The sequence below is a fragment of the Oncorhynchus kisutch genome, unplaced genomic scaffold (assembly GCF_002021735.2).
Source record: "Oncorhynchus kisutch isolate 150728-3 unplaced genomic scaffold, Okis_V2 scaffold1034, whole genome shotgun sequence".
NCBI classification, from domain to species: Eukaryota; Metazoa; Chordata; class Actinopteri; order Salmoniformes; family Salmonidae; genus Oncorhynchus; species Oncorhynchus kisutch.
Genome location: NW_022262979.1, coordinates 77,423 through 100,175, shown reverse-complemented (window position 1 = coordinate 100,175; position 22,753 = coordinate 77,423). Strand labels below are relative to the sequence as shown.

Genomic DNA, 22,753 nt, shown 5'->3' with positions numbered 1-22,753 from the left:
AAAATAAAAAAATAAAAAAGAAAGGAAGAGCTTCATTTTACCTGCCGTCAAATCTATGCTTGAGGAAGTCAAAGAGTGCTTTCTGCATCATATCCGTCACCTGTGGAGAAAGAGAAGCCAAAAGAGGAGAAATAGGGAAGAGAGAGAGAGATTGGGAGAGAGTGAGAACGAGAGTGAGAAAGAGAGACAGAGAGAGTGAGAGAGACACAGAGAGAGTGAGAGAGACAGAGAGAGAAAGAGGGAGACAAAGAGAGACAGAGAGAGAGTGAGAGAGACAGAGAGAGACAGAGAAAGAGGGAGACAAAGAGACAGAGAGAGAGTAAGAGAGAGAGAGAGACAGAGAAAGAGGGAGACAAAGAGAGACAGAGAGAGAGAGTAAGAGAGACAGAGAGAGACAGAGAAAGAGGGAGACAAAGAGAGACAGAGAGAGAGCCAGAGAGAGAAAGAGAGAGAGAGAGAGAGAGGGAGAGAGACAGAGAGAGAAATAGAGAGAGAGGGATGGAGAGAGACAGAGAGAGAGAGGGATGGAGAGAGACAGAGAGAGAAAGAGAGAGGAAGAAAGAGGGAGAAAGAGACAGAGAGAGAGGGAGACAAAGAGAGACAGAGAGAGAAAGAGAGGGAGAAAGAGAGACAGAGAGAGAAGAGAGAGAGAGAGGGAGAAAGAGAGAGAGACAGAGAGAGAGGGAGACAAAGAGAGAAAGAGAGGGAGAAAGAGAGAGAGAGAGACAGAGAGAGAAAGAGAGTATGGTTAAAAAATACAACATTTAACTCTAACAGCCATGACATCAAGCAAACTTCCTGGGAAATCATTTATCACTGGGTGTTCCTCATGGCCAGATACATGGTGCTAAGATGTCCCAATGACGACAGCCTACGTGCAACGGACCATTTATCATTCTAACAATTCTATTGTAGTAGTTCTGATATTCAGTAATTTGACAGGGGGATACTGAAAATCATATCAAACATGCTATTTCATTTAATAAGAGTTCTACCCTGATACTAAACAACTACAACGTCTACTGGATGAGTGCAATAGTGAAGCAGGATTTGGGTCAATTCCACGATATTACATTTTTTATTTAACTAGGCAAGTCACTATCAGTCAACTCACTAGATAGATTCATATTTTGTTCCTGAAATGCAATGGAAAATCCTCATAGACAACAATAGACTAATTTCAGTCTAAAATGGATCTCCTGAATGACTGAAGTTAGATGGTATCATGCAACTGGTCAGAGCCTGCCAGTAAGATGGTGGCCTATACAAAGATCCTTTAGTGGCTGGTTTAACAGCAGTCTAGTTCTAGACACACAGTGATGCTGCTTCCAGGGGTTCTCCTCTCTACTCTCTCTTCTCTATCTCTCCTCTCTATTCTTTATCTCTCCTCTCGCCTCTCTCTTCTCTCTTATCTCCTCTCTCTTATCTCTCTCTTCTTCTTTCTCTACCCCTCCTCTCTCTTCTTCTCTCTCTTCTCCTCTCTTTCTAATTTCAAACGTTACTCTACTTCGGGATGCTGAGCGTACGTAACACCCAGAAGGTTGTTACCGTGGCAACAGAGCACACTGTGGGATGAGGCGACTGATTGTGTACCCTCCATGCAAGGAGGGAGAGAAAGAGAGAGAGCGAGAGGAAGAGGGGAGGAGAGGAAAGAAACTCCCTGTACTATGGTGTTTCTGAGAATGACTAGAAAAAAACATAAACAAAGCACCTCACTCAGCAGTCTAAATATAGACTCTAGTAGAGCTCTAACAGGCCTGTGTCAACACAACATTAGAAAAACATTGCCTGCATATAAACATGAATGATTATAAACATGAAGTCAATAGAAACATCATCCAGCCATGAGGAGATCTTCTCTCAATGAGATGTGATCATGACAGCCGCAACAACAATCATTTAACATGATACACTGTTAATGTCATTCCACCAATGGGAGCTCTAGGATGGGCCCTGTGGGAGGAGTCAGAGGGATGATCATGTGACTCGATGGCCGCCGCTGCTGCTTACCTCATAGCCCTTGAGGGAGGGCCCCACTAGCACCACAGGCCTCATGGATGGCACCACGTCGTAAGGGGGGACGTGTTCAGTCTGTAACAAAGTAACAAAGGAATCAGTGGAGCAGGGAGGAGGGGGCCTCTACTCAAAACCCATTGGATGAGAAGTCAGAGGGGAGGGACCTTTTACCTTCTCATCCAATGGGTTTGAGAATGAGATGAGGAGAGAGGACAAGGAGTCAAGGAAATGCAATTGAGATTTTCCCACAGTAATAAAATGGGATCGATGCAAACCACAGTATGGGATGTATGGATCATTGTGACAGCACAATCTGACTCAAATCTATTTCAAATGTTGTTTTTTTCTTTACCTTATTTAACTAGGCAAGTCAGTGAGTGGGATGTTAGATGGGAAGGGATGTTAGAAGGGATGTTAGATGGGACGTTAGATGGGATGTTAGATGGGATGTTAAATGGGATGTTAGAAGGGATGTTAAAATGGATGTTAAAATGGATGTTAAAGGGGATGTTAGATGGGATGTTAGATGGGCTGTTAGATGGGAATGGATGTTAGATGGGGATGTTAGATGGGATGTTAGAAGGGATGTTAACGGGATGTTAGAATGGTTGTTAGAAGGGATGTTAAAATGGATGTTAAAATGGATGTTAAAGGGGCTGTTAGATGGGAAGGGATGTTAGATGGGAAGGGATGTTAGATGGGATGTTAGATTGAATGTTAAATGGGATGTTAGAAGGGATGTTAGATGGGAAGGGATGTTAGATGGGGTGTCAGTTTGGATGTTAGCAGGGATGTTAGCAGGGATGTTAGCAGGGATGTTAGCAGGGATGTTAGAAGGGATGTAGGGTGTGCACTGTACTATTGTAATGTAGACATCTATAGTTGATGGAGACAGTTTGGTTTTACCATCACCCACTTACCACTTTTTGTTTCTGCTTTCCTGTGAAGTAAAACAAAACAGAATTGTCAATGTCTTGTAGTATTGTACTGTATCAGAATGTGATTTACAGGAAATACATTTTCAACCGAGGATTATAACTGACACACGAAATAAACATATACCCTTTAGATTCATCATCAAACATATAAACATGATCCTAATATCCTATGAGGCATATTCACAAAGTCACATGACTGAAGTTCAGGGGGGGTCAAAGTCTTGTCGATGGGTTCACCCTGTGGTAAGCCAAGTCTCAGAGCGCCTGCAGTCCTCAACTGGAGGAAGAGGATGGGAGAATACACTATATATATACACTCTATGGATCCACAACCCAGCAGGCAAAAATTGGTATGGGATGTTATAATGGCATCATATTCTGGTTGTAAACTGGTTTTCTGATAACTGGATTTCTGTAAACTTTCATACTTTGGTTGGTATCTGTTCAGATTATAACCAGTTAAAGACGTCTTTCTCTGATTGCTAAAAAGTCGTCCAAAAAAACGTCCTTTTACAACCATAATACAACTTGACCATGATGTCACAAAAAGACGTCACAATGACGTTGTTGCAACCAGTTTTGCCCGCTGGGAATCATTTATCTTAGGTTCTATGGAGGCTCTACGTCTCATGTTGCCTTGACAAAGTTGTCTAGTTCTTCTCTAATCTAGCGGAGGGCCAGTAGGGGCGGACAACGTCCCCCCATCATGTCTAAGAGGCTCTCACCTGCAGAGGAGATAAGGGGTCTGATCGAGGCGGACACCTCATCCTCTACACTTGAGGAAGAATTGCCTCCAGACTTACTGGAAAAGACAAGAGGGAGATAAAAAGAAACACAAGAATCACAGAATTAATGTGGCGAACGGCGACGGGGTTCTAAATGCAGAATCCAGGCCTTATAGGGTGAATGAAAGACTTGAGGTGAGCCTCTCAACTCATCCCAAGTCTAGTCCTCTCATTACGCTGAATTAGTGTTAAAACTGAACAGGCCTAGTGCAGCGAATGGCTCTGAAGGCTAGTACGCACACAAGACAAACCACTGGTGACGGGAGCGTCCAGAGCGATTAAACAGACAGAGCAGCTAGGTCGCTAGAAGAACCAAAGCATTACTGATTATTAAGGTCAGAGACCTTATAAATATTTAGGTTGTTCTATTCTGGATATGGATGGAGAGAAATGTAATTATTCTAAATGATCTGTAACACTTCCTATGAGTACCCTCTTTATAACACATCATAAGCACATTTATAACCAAATGAGTTGTACTAATTTGACTAATTTGTCATAACCGAATCAGTTTTACTAAACTAAACATAGCACTGCTGGCCCCTTCCTAACCCCCTTCCCTGGGTAACAAGGTCTCTGACTGAGCGAGAGAGGACTGGTGATGGGCTGCCTTACCCTTGGACTCGCCCTCTCTTCTGTTCCTGCTGGATGCGGATGTTCTCTAGCTTTAGGGGACTGGGGATGAAGCCGATCTCACAGCCCTCCTTGACCAGCCGGCCGATCCACCAGTCGTTGTTGAACTTCTGGATGGGTTGGGGATGTGGTTGAAAAATCAGTTTCAGTGCGTTTAAACAGGCAGCCCAATTCTGTTTTTTCCCCACTAATTTGTCTTTTGAGCAATCAGATCAGTTTGAAAAAGATCTGATGTGAAAGATCTGATGTGATTGGTCAAAAGACCAATTAGTGGAAGAAAATATCAGAATTGGGCTGCCTATCTAAATGCAGCCAAAATGACATGAACATAAGGAAATAAGCAGTTTTATCTAGTTTGAACAGACAGTGAGTGTGTTTCAGAACACAGGTACTAAATTCAGTATATATGCCTTGCTGTTGTCATGACTGTCCACGAGAATCCAAATAGGTCAGACCCCCTCTCATCCGCAGTGGGCAGGAGGAAAGAACTAGACGGGATTAACAACTCAAGTCCTATTGTAAAGATTTAGGTCTCCCTCTCCAAATTCACCATAGGGATGTGCTTTGTCTCAACAGACCTTTTTCCAACTGAAACTCTAACATGTTCAAAAGCAACTACTTGAACAATATTTCTAAAATAGAACATGGGGAATGGTCAGAGGTGATCTATAGAACACTAATGTCATTTTGTTTGTTATTTTGTGATTTCATTAAAAATGTTATAAAGGAAATACTGTAACTTGGAAAGTAAACCCACTACATGTATGAAGTTTCCATAATATGCATTGTGTATGTAATATAAAAATGGATAAGTGTTTTGTTAAGAGAGGGATGTGATTCGAGAAGCTATATGAGATCATTGTTTTACACAACTTTGTACAAGTGACAAGTAATGCTTCAGAGGTCAGAGAGCGGGTCAGCATGACGGAACCACCCCTTTCGCAACAAACTATATAAATGAACATAATAGACCAGAAAAGCATCAAGCTGCAGATTTACGTTTAAAGTGGTTTGAACTGTGACTCTCAACATGAGGTAGAGACGATAGTCACCTCCTGGACAATCCCTGGTACGGCTGATTAGCTGTCCTAAGTAAAGTATCTTCGAAAGCGAATTTAAGTAGGACCATTATACTACTCTGCTCAAACCATCGTATTATGCTACTCTCATCACCCCAATGGGAACCATCGACATGGCTGGCTAGCCTATCTTCAAAGAAGCATCTTCAATATCGAATGTAAGGAAAATAAACTGTGTAGTTCTGTGCAGGACTGCACGAAAAGTCACCGGATACGTGACAACTACAAAGAAGAACAACAGTAGAAGACTTGTTGGAACCCTTTTGGAAAATCAGAGCATTAAAAGCATGTCACAAAAAGGCCCAACTCCTTTTGCAAGTCGACCATGTCCACCGAGAGATCTGGCAAACCAAGCAGGCGGTGGATCATGTGCAAAGTATATGGTTACTGTAAGTGAGAGAAGTTTCTGAAAGTACCAATGTTAAGTGTCTCTGTCCCCTCCTCTCCCTCTATCTCTTTTGTAACAAGCAGCCACGTTGTTGTCATTCCCCCTTCGTTTTCTACTGTGTTATTGACTTGTTAATTGTTTACTCCATGTGTAACTCTTTGTTGTATGCTCACACTGCTATGCTTTATCTTGGCCAGGTCGCAGTTGTAAATGAGAACTTGTTCTCAACTAGCCTACCTGGTTAAATAAAGGTGAAAAAAAAAAAAAAAAAAAAAATTAAAAATTCCGCTAGGGACCTGTTTTGAGTGTTTCCAGTCAATAACCGATGCAAAGTGTGTATGTTTATCCTGTGTTCTCATTTAATTAGCTAGTAAATAAATAATTTAACCAATTTGTGTAGTACTGAATCATAAGTTAGGCTGGAGTTTTTGCAGATGCATGGAGGTTACGACTGTTCAGAATGATGATATGATACGAGGTTATGATTAATAAGTTGATTGTTTATAGATGTGATAGGTAAAGACCTTCAGTGTTTAATCCGGGAGATGGTAACTCTTTAAAGAACTGCTCTCGTGGTGCCCCAGATCCTAATGAGTTAATTGTTACATGACTAATTTCATCGGATAACAATTAAACATAGTTAGGTAATTAGATAAATGTCTTCAGATTAATGTTAAAGTCAAGTCACGACACTGTTGTAATAGTGGTTGATAACGGCCCTGGGTCAAATACATATCAAATTCAGGAGGCTGGTGGCACCTTAATTGGGGAGGACAGGCTCGTGATAATGGCTGGAGTGAAATGAGAGGTATGGTATCAAATACATCAATCACATGGTTTCCAGGTGTTTTATGCCATTCCATTTGCTTCATTCCGACAATTGTTATGAGCCGTCCTCCCCTCAGCAGCCTCCGTTGATTCTGATTGCTATGCTTAATCTAGTTTGTCTGGTACAATGGTATAGTCCGAAAACTGCACACTCTGACCTACATCATTTGACATTGAAAAGTACTTCACAAATGTATTTTATCAAAATCTGGTTGATTGTGTGCCACAGTTCAACCTTGCCTCTTGTGACAAAAAACATTACCTCCTTTATGTGAAGGAAGTCCTTAGCATCGAATGAGATGGCGGTTGCTGGCACCGGCACGTCCTCGTCCAATGCTCCACAGTAGCTGACGTTGGTCTTCACAGCAAAGGCCACGGCTTTAGCCTTTGGGAGAGAGAGAGGGACAAGGGTCAGTCAGAGAGCCGCAAAGTATGAACTTCAGTTCACATGAATGAACTGTGGCTTACAAGGCTTAATAAAGCCTTCATAAACCCTTTATAATGCCTACATGGACGCTTCACAAATCATTTATAAGCAAATGTCATACAATATAAGGGTGCTATAACAGATCCTTACGTCTGCTTCTTTGCCAATTGTGGCATAACCCTTTTTCCATCCTTTACATAGTACAGTCTTCTTGCTGCACAAGTCCAGGTACTACCCTCATATTTCACATAAAACTTTAAAAAAATGTTTTATCCTTACTGAACACAACCTAGTGAGGTATCTCTCTCTCTGGGTCTCACCTTGGCTCTCTCCAGCTGCACGGTGGCCTGCTGCTCCTTCTGCTCTCGGGTCTGGGCCGGGGCCTGGGTCCCCGGGCCCCCTTGGCTCGGGCTCTGGCCCTGGACCTGCCCCGGCACCTCCCGCTCCTCCTCCAGAGAGACATCCGAGTCCGATGGTCTGCTTGTGTAGGAATCAGCTGAGCCCTGCAATACAACAGGACAGGGACAGACAGGAAGACAGCAGCTGTCACTATGATCACACAGCCAGCGTCACCGTCACCAGGACGTCACCAGGTGGAGGAGGTTGTAGCATGACGTTCTACTACAGTACCCATAATGCTCTGTAACTGTATCCAGTTTATCTTACTAAACAGAGGTGAGGTGATTTGGAATTGGGGGGGGCATTTTCTACTCTTCTCATCCACGTACTAAAGTCTTACCGCTCACTTTTGAGACTTTTTTCAGTGAGAACTTGAAACTGCCCATGGAGGTTATAGTTTCAAATGATTTGGAAGACTATTTCAAAGAATGGCAGCTGAGTACAAATACCACTATTTAATACCACTATTTAATACCACTATTTAATACCACTATTTAATACCACTATTTAATACCACTATTTAATACCACTATTTAATACCACTATTTAATACCACTATTTAATACCACTATTACATCTAAAAAAAGAACAACGTCAGTTTCACTCCTTCTAGTAGAATAGTTACGGTTATCCCGGACTAAGTTAAAGTAGTTAAATAGGTATCTGGGGACAATACTGTTGGGTCTGTGGACAAGCTGATGTACGAGACTCACTTTAATCTGAGAGACTCTCTCCTCCACTTTGACCTATCGGAGGCCTTCAAAGTGGGAATGGTCAAGATGAGTACGTGCTGGAAGTTTCAGAATAATCCTGACTAATATATTCTGAGATGACTACAGTTTATTTTTTTATTATCTTGGGGGCACTATTGTACCAGGAAGAGCAGTTACACATGACCACCGGCTGGTTACACATGACCACCGGCTGGTTACACATGACCACCGGTTGGTTACACATGACCACTGGTTGGTTACACATGACCACTGGTTGGTTACACATGACCACCGGTTGGTTACACATGACCGCCGGTTGGTTACACATGACCACCGGTTGGTTACACATGACCACCGGTTGGTTACACATGACCGCCGGTTGGTTACACATGACCGCCGGTTGGTTACACATGACCGCCGGTTGGTTACACATGACCGCCGGTTGGTTACACATGACCGCCGGTTGGTTACACATGACCGCCGGTTGGTTACACATGACCGCCGGTTGGTTACACATGACCGCCGGTTGGTTACACATGACCGCCGGTTGGTTACACATGACCACCGGTTGGTTACACATGACCGCCGGTTGGTTACACATGACCGCCGGTTGGTTACACATGACCACCGGTTGGTTACACATGACCACCGGTTGGTTACACATGACCACCGGTTGGTTACACATGACCACCGGTTGGTTACACATGACCACCGGTTGGTTACACATGACCACCGGTTGGTTACACATGACCACTGGTTGGTTAGGTTACACATGACCACTGGTTGGTTACACATGACCACCGGTTGGTTACACATGACCACCGGTTGGTTACACATGACCACTGGTTGGTTACACATGACCACTGGTTACACATGACCACTGGTTGGTTACACATGACCACCGGTTGGTTACACATGACCACCGGTTGGTTACACATGACCACCGGTTGGTTACACATGACCACTGGTTGGTTACACATGACCACCGGTTGGTTACACATGACCACTGGTTGCACCTGACTACCAGTTGGTTACACATGACCACTGGTTACACATGACCACTGGTTACACATGACCACTGGTTACACATTACCACTGGTTACACATTACCACTGGTTACACATGACCACCGGTTGGTTACACATGACCACCGGTTGGTTACACATGACCACCGGTTGGTTACACATGACCACCGGTTGGTTACACATGACCACCGGTTACGCTCATATGTGAGCCTAGTCAGTTGTTCAACTGAATGCATTCAATTGAAATGTGTCTTCTGCATTTAACCCAACCCCTCTGAATCAGAGAGGTGTGGGGAGCTGCCATAATCGACAGCCACATCTTCAGCGCCAAGGGAACAGTGGGTTAACTGCCTTGTTCAAGGGCAGAACGACAGATTTTTACCTTGTCAGCTCGGGGATTCGATCCAGCAACCTTTCGGTTACTGGCCCAACGCTCTAACCACTAGGCAAACTGTCCCCGAAGGTTGGCTGTGACTGGAGCGTGAGTTAAAGTATTGACCCAAGCCTTGGCCTTAGAAGAACAGAGAGTGAATCTACTAAAGATAATCCAATTGGGGAACAACATTAAGTGTGTGTGTGTGTGTGTGTGTGTGTGTGTGTGTGTGTGTGTGTGTGTGTGTGTGTGTGTGTGTGTGTGTGTGTGTGTGTGTGTGTGTGTGTACCTGAGTGCCTGTGTATGTGTGTCAATATCGCTTTAGGAACGTAGAATGTCTTGCAGTCTGCTAAAATCCACAGATGCTAGTCATAGTACAGCACTTTTTACAACAGACAAGCTATTTCTTGGGCTTACTTCAGCACGGGCTCTATTGACTTGTGTGGGCCAATCACTAAATGCCAGGTCTGGGAAACAAAAAACGAGGAGGTTTGCTTATTTAGAAAAATAAGTGATTGCTCTGAAAAAAAAAATAATAATCTTGAGTCAACGCTATTAACGCTATTAAGAAACAGATGTTGATATAAATTCATAATCACATTAAGGTTCTGTGATAAAAGTACTATGAGCCTTATTATTAATCACAATCATTAAATGTTTTTTACCGGGTGTAAACTTTATGGCACAAACACACGACACAAATCAACCTGCACGGCTCTTGTTCAAAGTATTTCTGTTAGTAATAGTAAAAGCTCCCTGTTTTCACACTCTGTCTTATAACGGTGTGCTATTTGTGAAGCACTCACAAGCACCCAACTGACATACAGTATATTATAAGAACACCCTGTTAGAACAATCCCCCCCCACACACACACACACACCACACACACACCACACACATACTACCACCCAGCACTTCTAGTGTTTTTGTAAACATTTATTCTCACGCCCCCCTCAACAAATACTATGTTCCTTTATATATATATATATTCATTATATATCTTAATAAATAATTATAGCCGGTTGCTGATCAGCCGATATATACAAAATGGATAACGGGGTATATGGGTAGTTAGATGTGTGCATTTTGGGGTACAGAATCTCTTCACGGCCATATTGTATGACTGCCGGGCTTCCAACGGAGCACTGACGTGACTCATGTCTATCTGACTCCAGTATATGACATCACAACGCACGCTCCTCTCTGTCCTCTCTGTCCTCAGCAGCAGAAATACAACACACTGCTGTTGCCGGGTGTAAAAATAGAAGCTTTGGCCCTTTAAACAAAGGCAGTAAATGCAGCAGGGCTATACCCTACATTTGGAGAGGCTGTGATATGAGGATACATTATACAATCATAACCTCACGCAGGGAGCGAAACGGCCCTCTGGGGGATAGGAATTAGCATTTACACACTGCTCTTCTCTCGCTATATAATGCTATCTCCATCTTTGTGCTCCTACGTGTGCTGTGCATGAAATGGATGGCTACAGTGTACATTGTATAGCTATCATCAGCCATTGAAATGTGCTGATGATATGATGCAGCTATTCAGATGCATTGGGCTGATGCTGACAGACACATATTGCTACTTATTCTTATACACATCATCACTAATTACACTCTCACGACTGTGTGCGCGCACACACACACACACACACGTCTGACTCTGTCTTCTCCTTACATTGAACCCCTCCCCCGCCCCAGTCACCCCCCCCCAGCGGAGACCGTGATCCTTCCATCTACAGCATGAGACCGTCAGCTTACCTACAGTAAGCCCTGTGTTTGTGTGTGCACCACAGCTGAGCCACCTCCATCGACAAACACAAACACACACGCTCAAACACACACACACACACGATCTGAAGCTAAACCCCCCCACCACTCACCGCCTCCGAGTCTTCAAATCCATGCAGGTACAAATTGTCATACATGGAGGTCTGCTATTTCCAAAAGCACCTCTAGAAGAATAAAAGGAAGAGGGGGAAAAAAACGAGAGAGCGGAGGAGGAGGCTGTAGTGGAGGAGGGGGAACAGGAGGAGGAGGAGGGAGCCACCACAGAACACAGGATGGATGGAGGGATGACGGTAAAAAATAAATCCCTCCTTTTTCGGCTGGAAGAGGAGAAGGGGTAATAGCAGTAGCAGAGCCAGCCTGTTTGGTTTCCCCTAGGCCTGCTTGGTTTCCCCTAGGCCTGCTTGGTTTCCCCTAGGCCTGCTTGGTCGATGGTTGTGCGTTAGCCCGAGCCTGGATGCTACTGGCTCACATTATAAAGCAGAGAGGCTCTCCCTAGAGGCAGCCCAATCCTGGCATTTCATCAGCCCTTCTAAACACACCGAACGGAGCAGCATAGAGAATCCTTCCTCAATATCAGCACCCGATGACAAAGCCAATGTGCAGCAAGTCGATTGGCTGTGCAGCAAGCCGATTGGCTGTGCTGCCCTCCACTCAGCTTGGACGCACACGCACTCTCTCCTTGACTGAGGGAGTATAGGAAGAGGGGGATGACAGCAGCATCATTCTCTCTCTATCTCCCTCCCCTCTTTCTCTCTATCCATCTATCTCATTCTGTCCATCTCTCTGTCCCCTCCTCTCTTTCTCTCTATCCATCTATTTCTCTCTCTCTATCCATCCATCTCTCTCTGTCCCCTTCTCTTTCTCCCTATCCATCTATCTTTCTCTCTCCCCTCCTCTTTCTCTCTCTATCCATCTCTCTCCCCTCTTTCTCTCTATCATCCATCTTTCTCTCTCTCCCCTTATCTCTCTCTTTCTCCCCTCTTCTCTCTATCCATCTATGTCTTTCTTTCTATCCATCTCTCTCCCTCTCTCTTCCAGTGTATAGGCTAAGCACCACAGATATAACCAGAATATAAAACAAGAGGAGCTGTATAGAGTATAGTGGGTAACCAGAATATAATTGACTTAGTCCAAAATGTTTCGCTGTACCACAATGTATTGCATGTTATAAGTGTAAGCTTTCATTCTGATAGTCACGTTATCATTTTGATGCTTATTTAAGTGTATCCGTTTCTAAAATAAACAAGGGACAAAAGACAAATAAGAAAATAGCAGGTTCATAAAATCTACTGGACCTTCTTATGGCAAGACACACTAGTAGAAATAGTTTAAATAAAGACATTGGCCTGTAGATATATTTTGCACAGTATTTATATTATAAAAATATATGTAAGTGTATCTGCATAATAAGTTCATGAAATAATAACTAAATGATGAGTGCTGGCCAACCCTCCTCCTAGAGAGATAGCAAAAGCTTACTGTACCTCCAGCCTTGATGAAACATCATTGTACTAATCAGCAGCTCATCAGCTCCTTGATTAGCTGAATCAGATGTGTTAGAGTGGGGTTGGAGAAACAACCTGCATACTCTGTTGCTCTCTATCTCTCTAGAACAGGGGTGGGGCCTGATTGGTGTCACAGTTTTGCCCCAGCTAACACACCTGACTCTAATAATCACCTAATCGTGATCTTCAGTTTAGAATGACATTTGATTAATCAGCTGTGTTTGCTAGGGAAGGAGAAAAATGTGACACCAATCAGGCCCTGGAGGACTGGAGTTGCCCACCCCTGCTCTAGAAGGATCTGTCCTGGGGCTGCACAATGAAGGTGATTTGGTTGGTTTCCCCAGGTCAGCGGTTGACTGGTTTTCCAGTGACTGTTCTCTGGCTGATCCCTCATCCTGGTTAGATGTTAACTGCCTGCTGTAGTATGTCTCAAGGACCAATTCATGGTTCAATTAAACTGGGCTATGTAAAAGCACTACTCAGATGCTTCCAAGAAGTGTGTCCTTGTGTGTGCGTGTTTGTTTGTGACTGAATCTGTCTCATTGTCAGTGTGGGTTCTCATCCCAGAAAGTTGTGTTTCATTCCAGAAAGTTGTGTTTCATCCCAGAAAGTTGTGTTTCATCCCAGAACGTTGTCCACTCCCCTATGCCCTTGGTCACTCCCCATCACAGATCCGAGAAGACATGGCTATGTGTAAGCTAGCAACAGCTCCAGCTAGTTTCCGCCATATTGCTTTCACCTATCCAGTCCTATCAGATCTGTGAAGAGGTAGAGAACGAGGACATTGGGAAGCTATCATCTTTCTGGAATTTAACCCATCCCAGCCTAAAGTGAAGTTGCCCCTTTACGCTGATCTTCAGTCAGTTTTCCATTTCCCCCACTAATGGTTAAGGATTGGGGGAGGGGATCCTAGATCTGTACCTAGGGGAAACCCCAGGGGCCCTACCTGTCTGAGGATGAAGCTTGTGGAGGTGGTGCTGCCATCAGACCTCTTCAATCGGCTTCGCCTGGAGTAGGTCCCTCGGTTCACCTGTGTGGGATCAGACAAACAGCACAACCAACCAAGTCCTTCTCAAGGGGAATCAAGCTAAAGAACAACACAAACATGAACAGAAATAAACAACAATACATATTGGTACAGTAGACAACAGTTGCTGATGGAATTGCTTTCCGTGTTACATCTTACCTATATTCCATAGTTGTATTCTATTTTATTATATTCTGTTCTATAACTTGGTATGTGTACTCCGAGTCGGTATTCATGTCATAAGAATGAACTCCCCTCAAACATGACCACAAATTGGGGAAAACAGTATTTCCCATTGACCCCCAATGTAAAAGAGTCAACTTAGTCATCATTTTTTTGTTATACAGAAATAACAAAACAATCTGAAGAGCTGCTGTGTTGTTCAATGTACAAGTAACCAGGTCAAAAATCCTGGCCTATGGTTTGTAATGCTCCCATGTATGGAAAACGAGCCTGCGAGAAGACCTCTGTGGCTTCAGGCTATTCACTGTGGAAGAGTGGGAAATTGTGGAGACCCAGTGTCCATGTAGACAGCACGTGTGTGTGGATAACATTTCATCACAGGTAAGACATTTAACTTGTTTAGTAGTCCGTTTTTATCTCCACTCACTACTTGTATATTTATAGTCCATTTCTTTGTGTTGTTGGTCTTGGATAGCTTAATTTTTTTATTTTACCTTTATTTAACCAGGCAAGTCAGTTAAGAACACATTCTTATTTTCAATGACAGCCTGGGAACAGTGGGTTAACTGCCTGTTCAGGGGCAGAACGACAGATTTGTACCTTGTCAGCTCGGGGGTTTGAACTCACAACCTTCCGGTTACTAGTCCAACGCTCTAACCACTAGGCTACCCTGCCGCCCCAATGTTCTGGTTGGTAGCTAGCTGGCACTCAGTCACATGGCTAACGTTAGCGACATAGGCCTATGCCTCAGGACTACCTGGCCTGATGACTCCTTGCTGTCCCCAGTCCACCTGGTCATGCTGCTGCTCCAGTTTCAACTGTTCTGCCTGTGGCTATGAAACCCTGACCTGTTCACTGAACGTGCTACATTGTCCCAGACCTGTTGTTTTCAACTCTCTCGCTCTACCGCACCTGCTGTTTCAACCTCTGAATGCCCGGCTATGAAAAGCCAAGTGACATTTACTCCTGATTTACTGACCTGTTGCACCCTCTACAACCCCTGTGATTATTATTTGACCCTGCTAGTCATCTATGAACGTTTGAACATCTTGGAGAACAATCTTGCCTTAATGGTCATGTACTGTTATAATCGCTACCCGGCACAACCAGAAGAGGACTGGCCACCCCTCAGAGCCTGGTTCCTCTCTAGGTTTCTTCCTAGGTTCCTTCCTTTCTAGGGAGTTTTTCCTAACCACCGTGCTTCTACATCTGCATTGCTTGCTGTTTGGGGTTTTAGGCTCGGTTTCTGTATGTATCTGCTGATGTAAAAAGGGCTTTATAAATACATTTGATTGATGGATGAGGGAAGTTCTACAATATTAGGTTTTTCTATGTAGTGAGAATGCTTCGGAGCAGGCAATGTTGAAAAGTTATCATTAGACATGTTGTACTTTTTTTAAATGTAGTTTTGTAATTGTTTAAAACAAGCAGACAACAAGATAATTGTGTTTGAATAAGTCTAGTTTTTCCTGTGAACCAATGGGGTAACCAAGGTAACCATGGGTTGTTTTCCCCACTGGTGGGCGGGGCTGCAACATTCTATTTAATAGCAACTGGGAGTATCAATTAGTCTATCTATTCTATATATTGATGTCAGGAGATTCCTGTCGCATTTGTCCTCTGTGATCCTGTCAGGCTATGGAAGACTATGTGTGTGTGTGTGTGTGTGTGTGTGTGTGTGTGTGTGTGTGTGTGCGCATGGGGCAGGGGGGTCTCAGTGTGAGAACTGTCAGAGCAGCCCGGTGACATCGCCCCCCATAGGGCAGACATGACACTGGCGGCGATATGACACCTACAGGCCAATCACAACTCCCCAATCACAACCCCCCACTCTGTCTCTAGCCAGCCAATGTCATCCCAACATAGGAGAGATGTAATTTACTGTAGATCTGTAGTAGTACTAGTAATGTTATGTAGGCTAGTAATATGTCCACGATAACATTGAAATTCAAGGAAACATAATGATCTATAAGGGTTGCAAAATTCTGGTAACTTTCCCAAAATCCCCAGGTTTTACCCAAAATCCTGGTTGGAACATTCCTGGAATCAGGAGGGAATATGCAGGAAATCCAAAAACCTCCAACCCGGATTTATGAAAAACCTGAGGATTTTGGGAAGATTTACGGAAATGTTCGACCCTATCTATAATGAAGACTTTCACTGTTTCCGACTTTCATTAGCAAGTCTCTAAACGGGCCAAATATAGGCCCATCCTGAACCTCTAAGGGGCAGGTTAATTATCTAGCAGTGATTTGCTCCACTTATGGCTAAGTCTCCAGAGATAGTAGCAATGTCACTATTAAAATATCAGAACCTACTTTTCCCATGAATCTACACCAAATAGGGCCATCTTAACTGGGTCACGTTAGTCACTGGGTGTCCCTTTGTCTTGTATTGCATCTTGCTGCGGTGTGGCCATAATTAGGTGAAAACACTTGGTTAGAAATCACATAGGGGAGGAAATAACACGTCACATGTTTCATAAAACCAGCAAATAAAATAGGGCATGTTGTCTGTTCAACATCATCTACCAAATGTGACTTCGAGCACATGTATTACTTAGTCTAGTAATTACTAGGTGAAGCTAGGATATTTTGGATACTCTTCTTTGATTTAAAACAACATTCAGTAGCCTAGACACTAAATATTGAGATTGTATGATAAAACATTCCAAAACAGCATGAGGCACGGTGTGTAGTAAAACAAGGAATTCAAAAAGTGCCAAAGTTGTTTTGCTTGAAAACAAAACTGTTTGAGGAGAATAGTTACAGTAACTGTCTATCTTCTCCCGTTGGTGTGACCTACCTGAAAGCTGGTCGCTTGGATGCCCTCGCCGATCTTATTCCGAATGTAGATGTGTCGAGACTGCATTTCGGCCAGAACATCGGTCCAAATGGGTGGTTGCTGCCTCTCTGGCCCAGCCCAGTGGAAGTGTGGTGGAGTGTGGTGTACTTGCTCCAGCTTCAAGCCCCTGCAATATCCTATTGTACTAGTCGAACAACTCGTCTTGCTCTTCACCTTGTGACAGGTGCTCACGGCGCGCGCGCACTGGCTGCAGCTGCTGCTTCGCGCCACTGCAACTCGCTCGAGCCTCAACAGCGGAAGTGAGAGGAGATTACTTTTCTTTACATCTTCACTGGAGAAAATATGGCTAGCAGCGTCTTTTGGGATTTAATCCCATTGTGCGCGTCAGTGGGTTTATTCTTGTGAAAAAAGTTGTACATTTTGTCACTAGGCTAATTATTATCGGTTTGCCGAAGGCATCTTCCTAAACAATTGACAATCCCTTGTCTGTTTCAGCCCCAAAGCGGCACTGCCACTTGCTATAAAGCTGAGAGATGGAGCTGTGGAATTGTATCCTAACCATGCTCAAAGTCACAGACAGCTTGTATGGATACAAGGACTGACAGTCCATCCATGAGATCAACATGATTGTTTTAAACATAGGCTATAAGTAGCCTAAACTGTTCCCCTGGCTAATTGCGCATCTATAGATGGGAGTGCCCTTAGTGCCAACGAGATTAACCTGAGTAGACATTGTTTACAAATGTCTGAGGATGACAAACAAACAATAGGCATAAAGACTCACAATACAACAATATATATTGTTTATGATAGTGTAGGTGCAGGCCTACTTAGCTTACTTGTACTAAAATCATTAGCCATGTAATTCTTAATCAATGTCAATATCAATAGAACATCGTTCAGATTGTGCATTTAAATATCTATTTTTATTTAATGTAGGTCTATAATGGTATTGTAGAAATGTAATGCCTGAATAATCTTTCCTGTTACAAAATCATATCCTTGAATCCAATGTATTTCACTCCTATGTTGATCCATCTATTGACTCAGATAGAGCACTGGATCTGGGCCTAGTCTGGTGTTTGCCCTGGGAGACGTTGCCCTGGGAGACGTTGCCCTGGGAGACGTTCCCCTGGGAGATGTTGCCCTGGGAGATGTTGCCCTGGGAGATGTTGCCCTGGGAGACGTTGCCCTGGGAGATGTTGCCCTGGGAGATGTTGCCCTGGGAGACGTTGCCCTGGGAGACGTTGCCCTGGGAGACGTTGCCCTGGGAGACGTTGCCCTGGGAGATGTTGCCCTGGGAGATGTTGCCCTGGGAGACATTGCCCTGGGAGACGTTGCCCTGGGAGATGTTGCCCTGGGAGATGTTGTCCTGGGAGATGTTGCCCTGGGAGACATTGCCCTGGGAGACGTTGCCCTGGGAGATGTTGCCCTGGGAGATTTCCTTTTTTAGTCTGTTAGCTTATTTCTTATTTGGCAGTTGCTGTGAAGGTTTGGAGAGAAGGTTTTCTTTCTTAAATTTTCCCCCAATATTGGCGATTTATGCCAAACCTTTTTGCCAGAAGAGGGCAGTATTACAAAAGCTCTTAAATGACATGCTAAATGTATTGTTTGACGACTGTGACAATGGGAACCATACTCAGTAGATGGCAGTAGAGTATCTAATAATGGTTTTGGTTTATTGCAAGGCTGAAAATGACTGTTTGTTATAAACACTAAGATCTGAGGGAAATGGGTTTATCTTTGTTTTGTCCAGTAATGGAGTAATTAATGGAGTGGTGGAGTAAGATGGAGTAAAATTGAGCCGACAGGTAGGGCAGCCGTGATTTTAATTCCTAGGCAACTTTGCAGTTGATGAAACAGCCTACAGGGAGAAGAGAGTGCCCTGGAAGTGTGGTGCCAGGAAAATAACCTCTCACCCGACGTCAACAAAACAAAGGAGCTGATCGTGGACTTCAGGAAACAGCAGAGGGAGCACCCCCCTATCTACATCAACGGGACAGTAGTGGAGAAGGTGGAAAGCTTCAAGTTCCTCTGCGTACACATCACTGACAAACTGAAATGGTCCACCCACACAAACAGTGTGGGGAAGAAAGCGCAACAGCACCTCTTCAACCTCAGGAGGCTCAGCCTCTTCAACCTCAGTTTGGCTTGACACCTAAAACCCTAACGAACTTTGACAGCTGCACAATTGAGAGCATCCTGTCAGGCTGTATCACAGCCTGGTACGGCAACTGCACTGCCCGCAACCGCAGGGCTCTCCAGAGGGTGGTGCGGTCTGTCCAACGCATCACCGGGGGGGCAATCTACCTGCCCTCCAGGACACCTACAGCACTCAATGTCACAGTAAGGCCAAAACAATAATGAAGGACAACAACTACCCGAGCCACTGCCTGTTCACCCCGCTATCATCCAGAAGGTGAGGTCAGTACAGGTGCATCAAAGCTAGGGCCGAGAGACTGAAAAATGTCTTCTATCTGAAGGCCATCAGACTGTTAAATAGCCATCACTAGCACATTAGAGGCTGCTGCCCTATATACATAGACTTGAACTCACTGGCCACTTTAATAATGCAACACTAGTCACTTAATGTTTACATATTTTGCATGACTCATCTCATATGTATATACTGTATTGTATTCTATTCTACTGTATCTTAGTCTATGTATTACTCATCTCATATGTATATACTGTATTGTATCCTATTCTACTGTATCTTAGTCTATGTATTACTCATCTCATATGTATATACTGTATTGTATCCTATTCTACTGTATCTTAGTCTATGTATTACTCATCTCATATGTATATACTGTATTGTATCCTATTCTACTGTATCTTAGTCTATGTATTACTCATCTCATATGTATATACTGTATTGTATCCTATTCTACTGTATCTTAGTCTATGTATTACTCATCTCATATGTGTATACTGTATTCTATCCTATTCTACTGTATCTTAGTCTATGTATTACTCATCTCATATGTATATACTGTATTGTATTCTATTCTACTGTATCTTAGTCTATGTATTACTCATCTCATATGTATATACTGTATTGTATTCTATTCTACTGTATCTTAGTCTATGTATTACTCATCTCATATGTATATACTGTATTGTATCCTATTCTACTGTATCTTAGTCTATGTATTACTCATCTCATATGTATATACTGTATTGTATCCTATTCTACTGTATCTTAGTCTATGTATTACTCACCTCATATGTATATACTGTATTGTATTCTATTCTACTGTATCTTAGTCTATGTATTACTCATCTCATATGTATATACTGTATTGTATCCTATTCTACTGTATCTTAGTCTATGTATTACTCATCTCATATGTATATACTGTATTGTATCCTATTCTACTGTATCTTAGTCTATGTATTACTCACCTCATATGTATATACTGTATTGTATTCTATTCTACTGTATCTTAGTCTATGTATTACTCATCTCATATGTATATACTGTATTGTATTCTATTCTACTGTATCTTAGTCTATGTATTACTCATCTCATATGTATATACTGTATTGTATTCTATTCTACTGTATCTTAGTCTATGTATTACTCACCTCATATGTATATACTGTATTGTATTCTATTCTACTGTATCTTAGTCTATGTATTACTCATCTCATATGTATATACTGTATTGTATTCTATTCTACTGTATCTTAGTCTATGTATTACTCACCTCATATGTATATACTGTATTGTATTCTATTCTACTGTATCTTAGTCTATGTATTACTCATCTCATATGTATATACTGTATTGTATCCTATTCTACTGTATCTTAGTCTATGTATTACTCATCTCATATGTATATACTGTATTGTATCCTATTCTACTGTATCTTAGTCTATGTATTACTCATCTCATATGTATATACTGTATTGTATCCTATTCTACTGTATCTTAGTCTATGTATTACTCATCTCATATGTATATACTGTATTGTATTCTACTGTATCTTAGTCTATGTATTACTCATCTCATATGTATATACTGTATTGTATTCTAGTCTACTGTATCTTAGTCTATGTATTACTCATCTCATATGTATATACTGTATTGTATTCTAGTCTACTGTATCTTAGTCTATGTATTACTCATCTCATATGTATATACTGTATTGTATTCTAGTCTACTGTATCTTAGTCTATGTATTACTCATCTCATATGTATATACTGTATTGTATTCTATTCTACTGTATCTTAGTCTATGTATTACTCATCTCATATGTATATACTGTATTGTATTCTAGTCTACTGTATCTTAGTCTATGTATTACTCATCTCATATGTATATACTGTATCCTATTCTACTGTATCTTAGTCTATGTATTACTCATCTCATATGTATATACTGTATTGTATCCTATTCTACTGTATCTTAGTCTATGCCGCTCGTCTAAATATTTATATATTCTTAATTCCATTCCTTTACTTTAGATTTGTGCGTATTGTGTGTATTGTTGTGAAATGGTTAGATATTACTTGCTAGTTATTACTGCACTGTGGAGCTAGAAATACAAGCATTTTGATATACCTGCAATAACATTTGCTAAACACATGCAACACATGCATCTTGCCATCTTTATGTAATACATGTATCACTAGCCACCAATAACATTTGATTCGATTTGAGATGAATTCACTTTTTTCAGGTAAACTGGCAAAGTAGGCCAATGTATCACAGTGTAATATGACTGGCTGAACTTCCAGCCTATGGCTTAAGTCTGCCACCATAGAAATAGGATCAATGCACTCCCCTTTGACAGGGTGACTCTTTTCTTTCTCTGTAGAAGAACACAATTAAATCATTTATCAGAGGAGGTGTGATAACCAAGATCTTCAATTTCAACAGCCTTACCCCACCCCTTTGCTTGGTAAGATGAGCGATGGGCTAGAGAATCTGATTGTCCCTTCAAAGGGGCAATCTCCAGTTCAAACAATAACAAAGCGCCACCCTGCCACTATTTTGGGGAAAAAAGCATAGGGATGGAGCTGGATAAATGTAACCACTCTCAAATTCATAGACAGAGCTACTTAATATAATGTTTACATACCCTACATTACTCATCTCATATGTATATGTATATACTGTACTCTATATCATCTACTGCATCTTGCCATCTTTATGTAATACATGTATCACTAGCCACTTTAAACTATGCCACTTTATGTTTATATACCCTACATTACTCATCTCATATGTATATACTGTACTCTATACCATCTACTGCATCTTGCCTATGCCGTTCTGTACCATCACTCATTCATATATCTTTATGTACATATTCTTTATCCCTTTACACTTGTGTGTATAAGGTAGTAGTTGTGGAATTGTTAGGTTAGATTACTCGTTGGTTATTACTGCATTGTCGGAACTAGAAGCACAAGCATTTCGCTACACTCGCATTAACATCCGCTAACCATGTGTATGTGACAAATACATTTGATTTGATTTGAGCTATGAATGCAAGGACTGACTCCATAATATCAAAGTTATAGTAAAAAAAAAATACAGTGCTTGTTTACAATTAAATTGTTTACAAACAAAGGAGTAAAACATGTTTATATTTTTGGTTCTGGGGAGGTTAGACAGTTGAACAAAGCTCATGAGACGTTTGTTTATAGGTTATATTCCTGAAGAATCATGGCTAATATATAAATAATTTAAAAGTCCAAAAATGGATGTAGCATTCATAGATTGCTCCTTTAACAGAGTGTGTCAGGGTGAGTAGAGATGACAGGTCTAGTCCATGTCTTATTTAGTGTGATGGTGACTGGGTGTGTATTTATATTCA

General features: G+C 42.2%; 1 protein-coding gene across 3 annotated transcripts; it reads right to left on the bottom strand.

Moving 5' to 3' along the window:
• Positions 1 to 37: 37 nt before the first annotated feature.
• On the bottom strand, positions 38 to 17,172 carry LOC109876447 (voltage-dependent L-type calcium channel subunit beta-4-like). Of its 3 annotated transcripts, XM_031817454.1 has the most exons (9): positions 16,922 to 17,172; positions 13,853 to 13,936; positions 7,415 to 7,597; positions 6,930 to 7,052; positions 4,355 to 4,482; positions 3,680 to 3,756; positions 2,937 to 2,956; positions 2,011 to 2,091; positions 38 to 100 (listed from the first exon to the last, which is right to left on the bottom strand). In XM_031817454.1, exons 1-9 carry the CDS (start codon positions 16,985 to 16,987, stop codon positions 38 to 40), a joined length of 825 nt encoding a protein of 274 aa, XP_031673314.1. In that variant the 5' UTR covers positions 16,988 to 17,172. The 3 variants fall into 3 exon arrangements, with proteins under 3 accessions (XP_031673314.1, XP_031673315.1, XP_031673316.1); XM_031817455.1 differs by lacking the exon at positions 3,680 to 3,756 and having other exon boundaries at positions 2,937 to 2,955; positions 16,922 to 17,169; XM_031817456.1 differs by lacking the exons at positions 13,853 to 13,936; positions 16,922 to 17,172 and adding an exon at positions 11,494 to 12,072.
• Between the last annotated feature and the right edge of the window lie 5,581 nt (positions 17,173 to 22,753).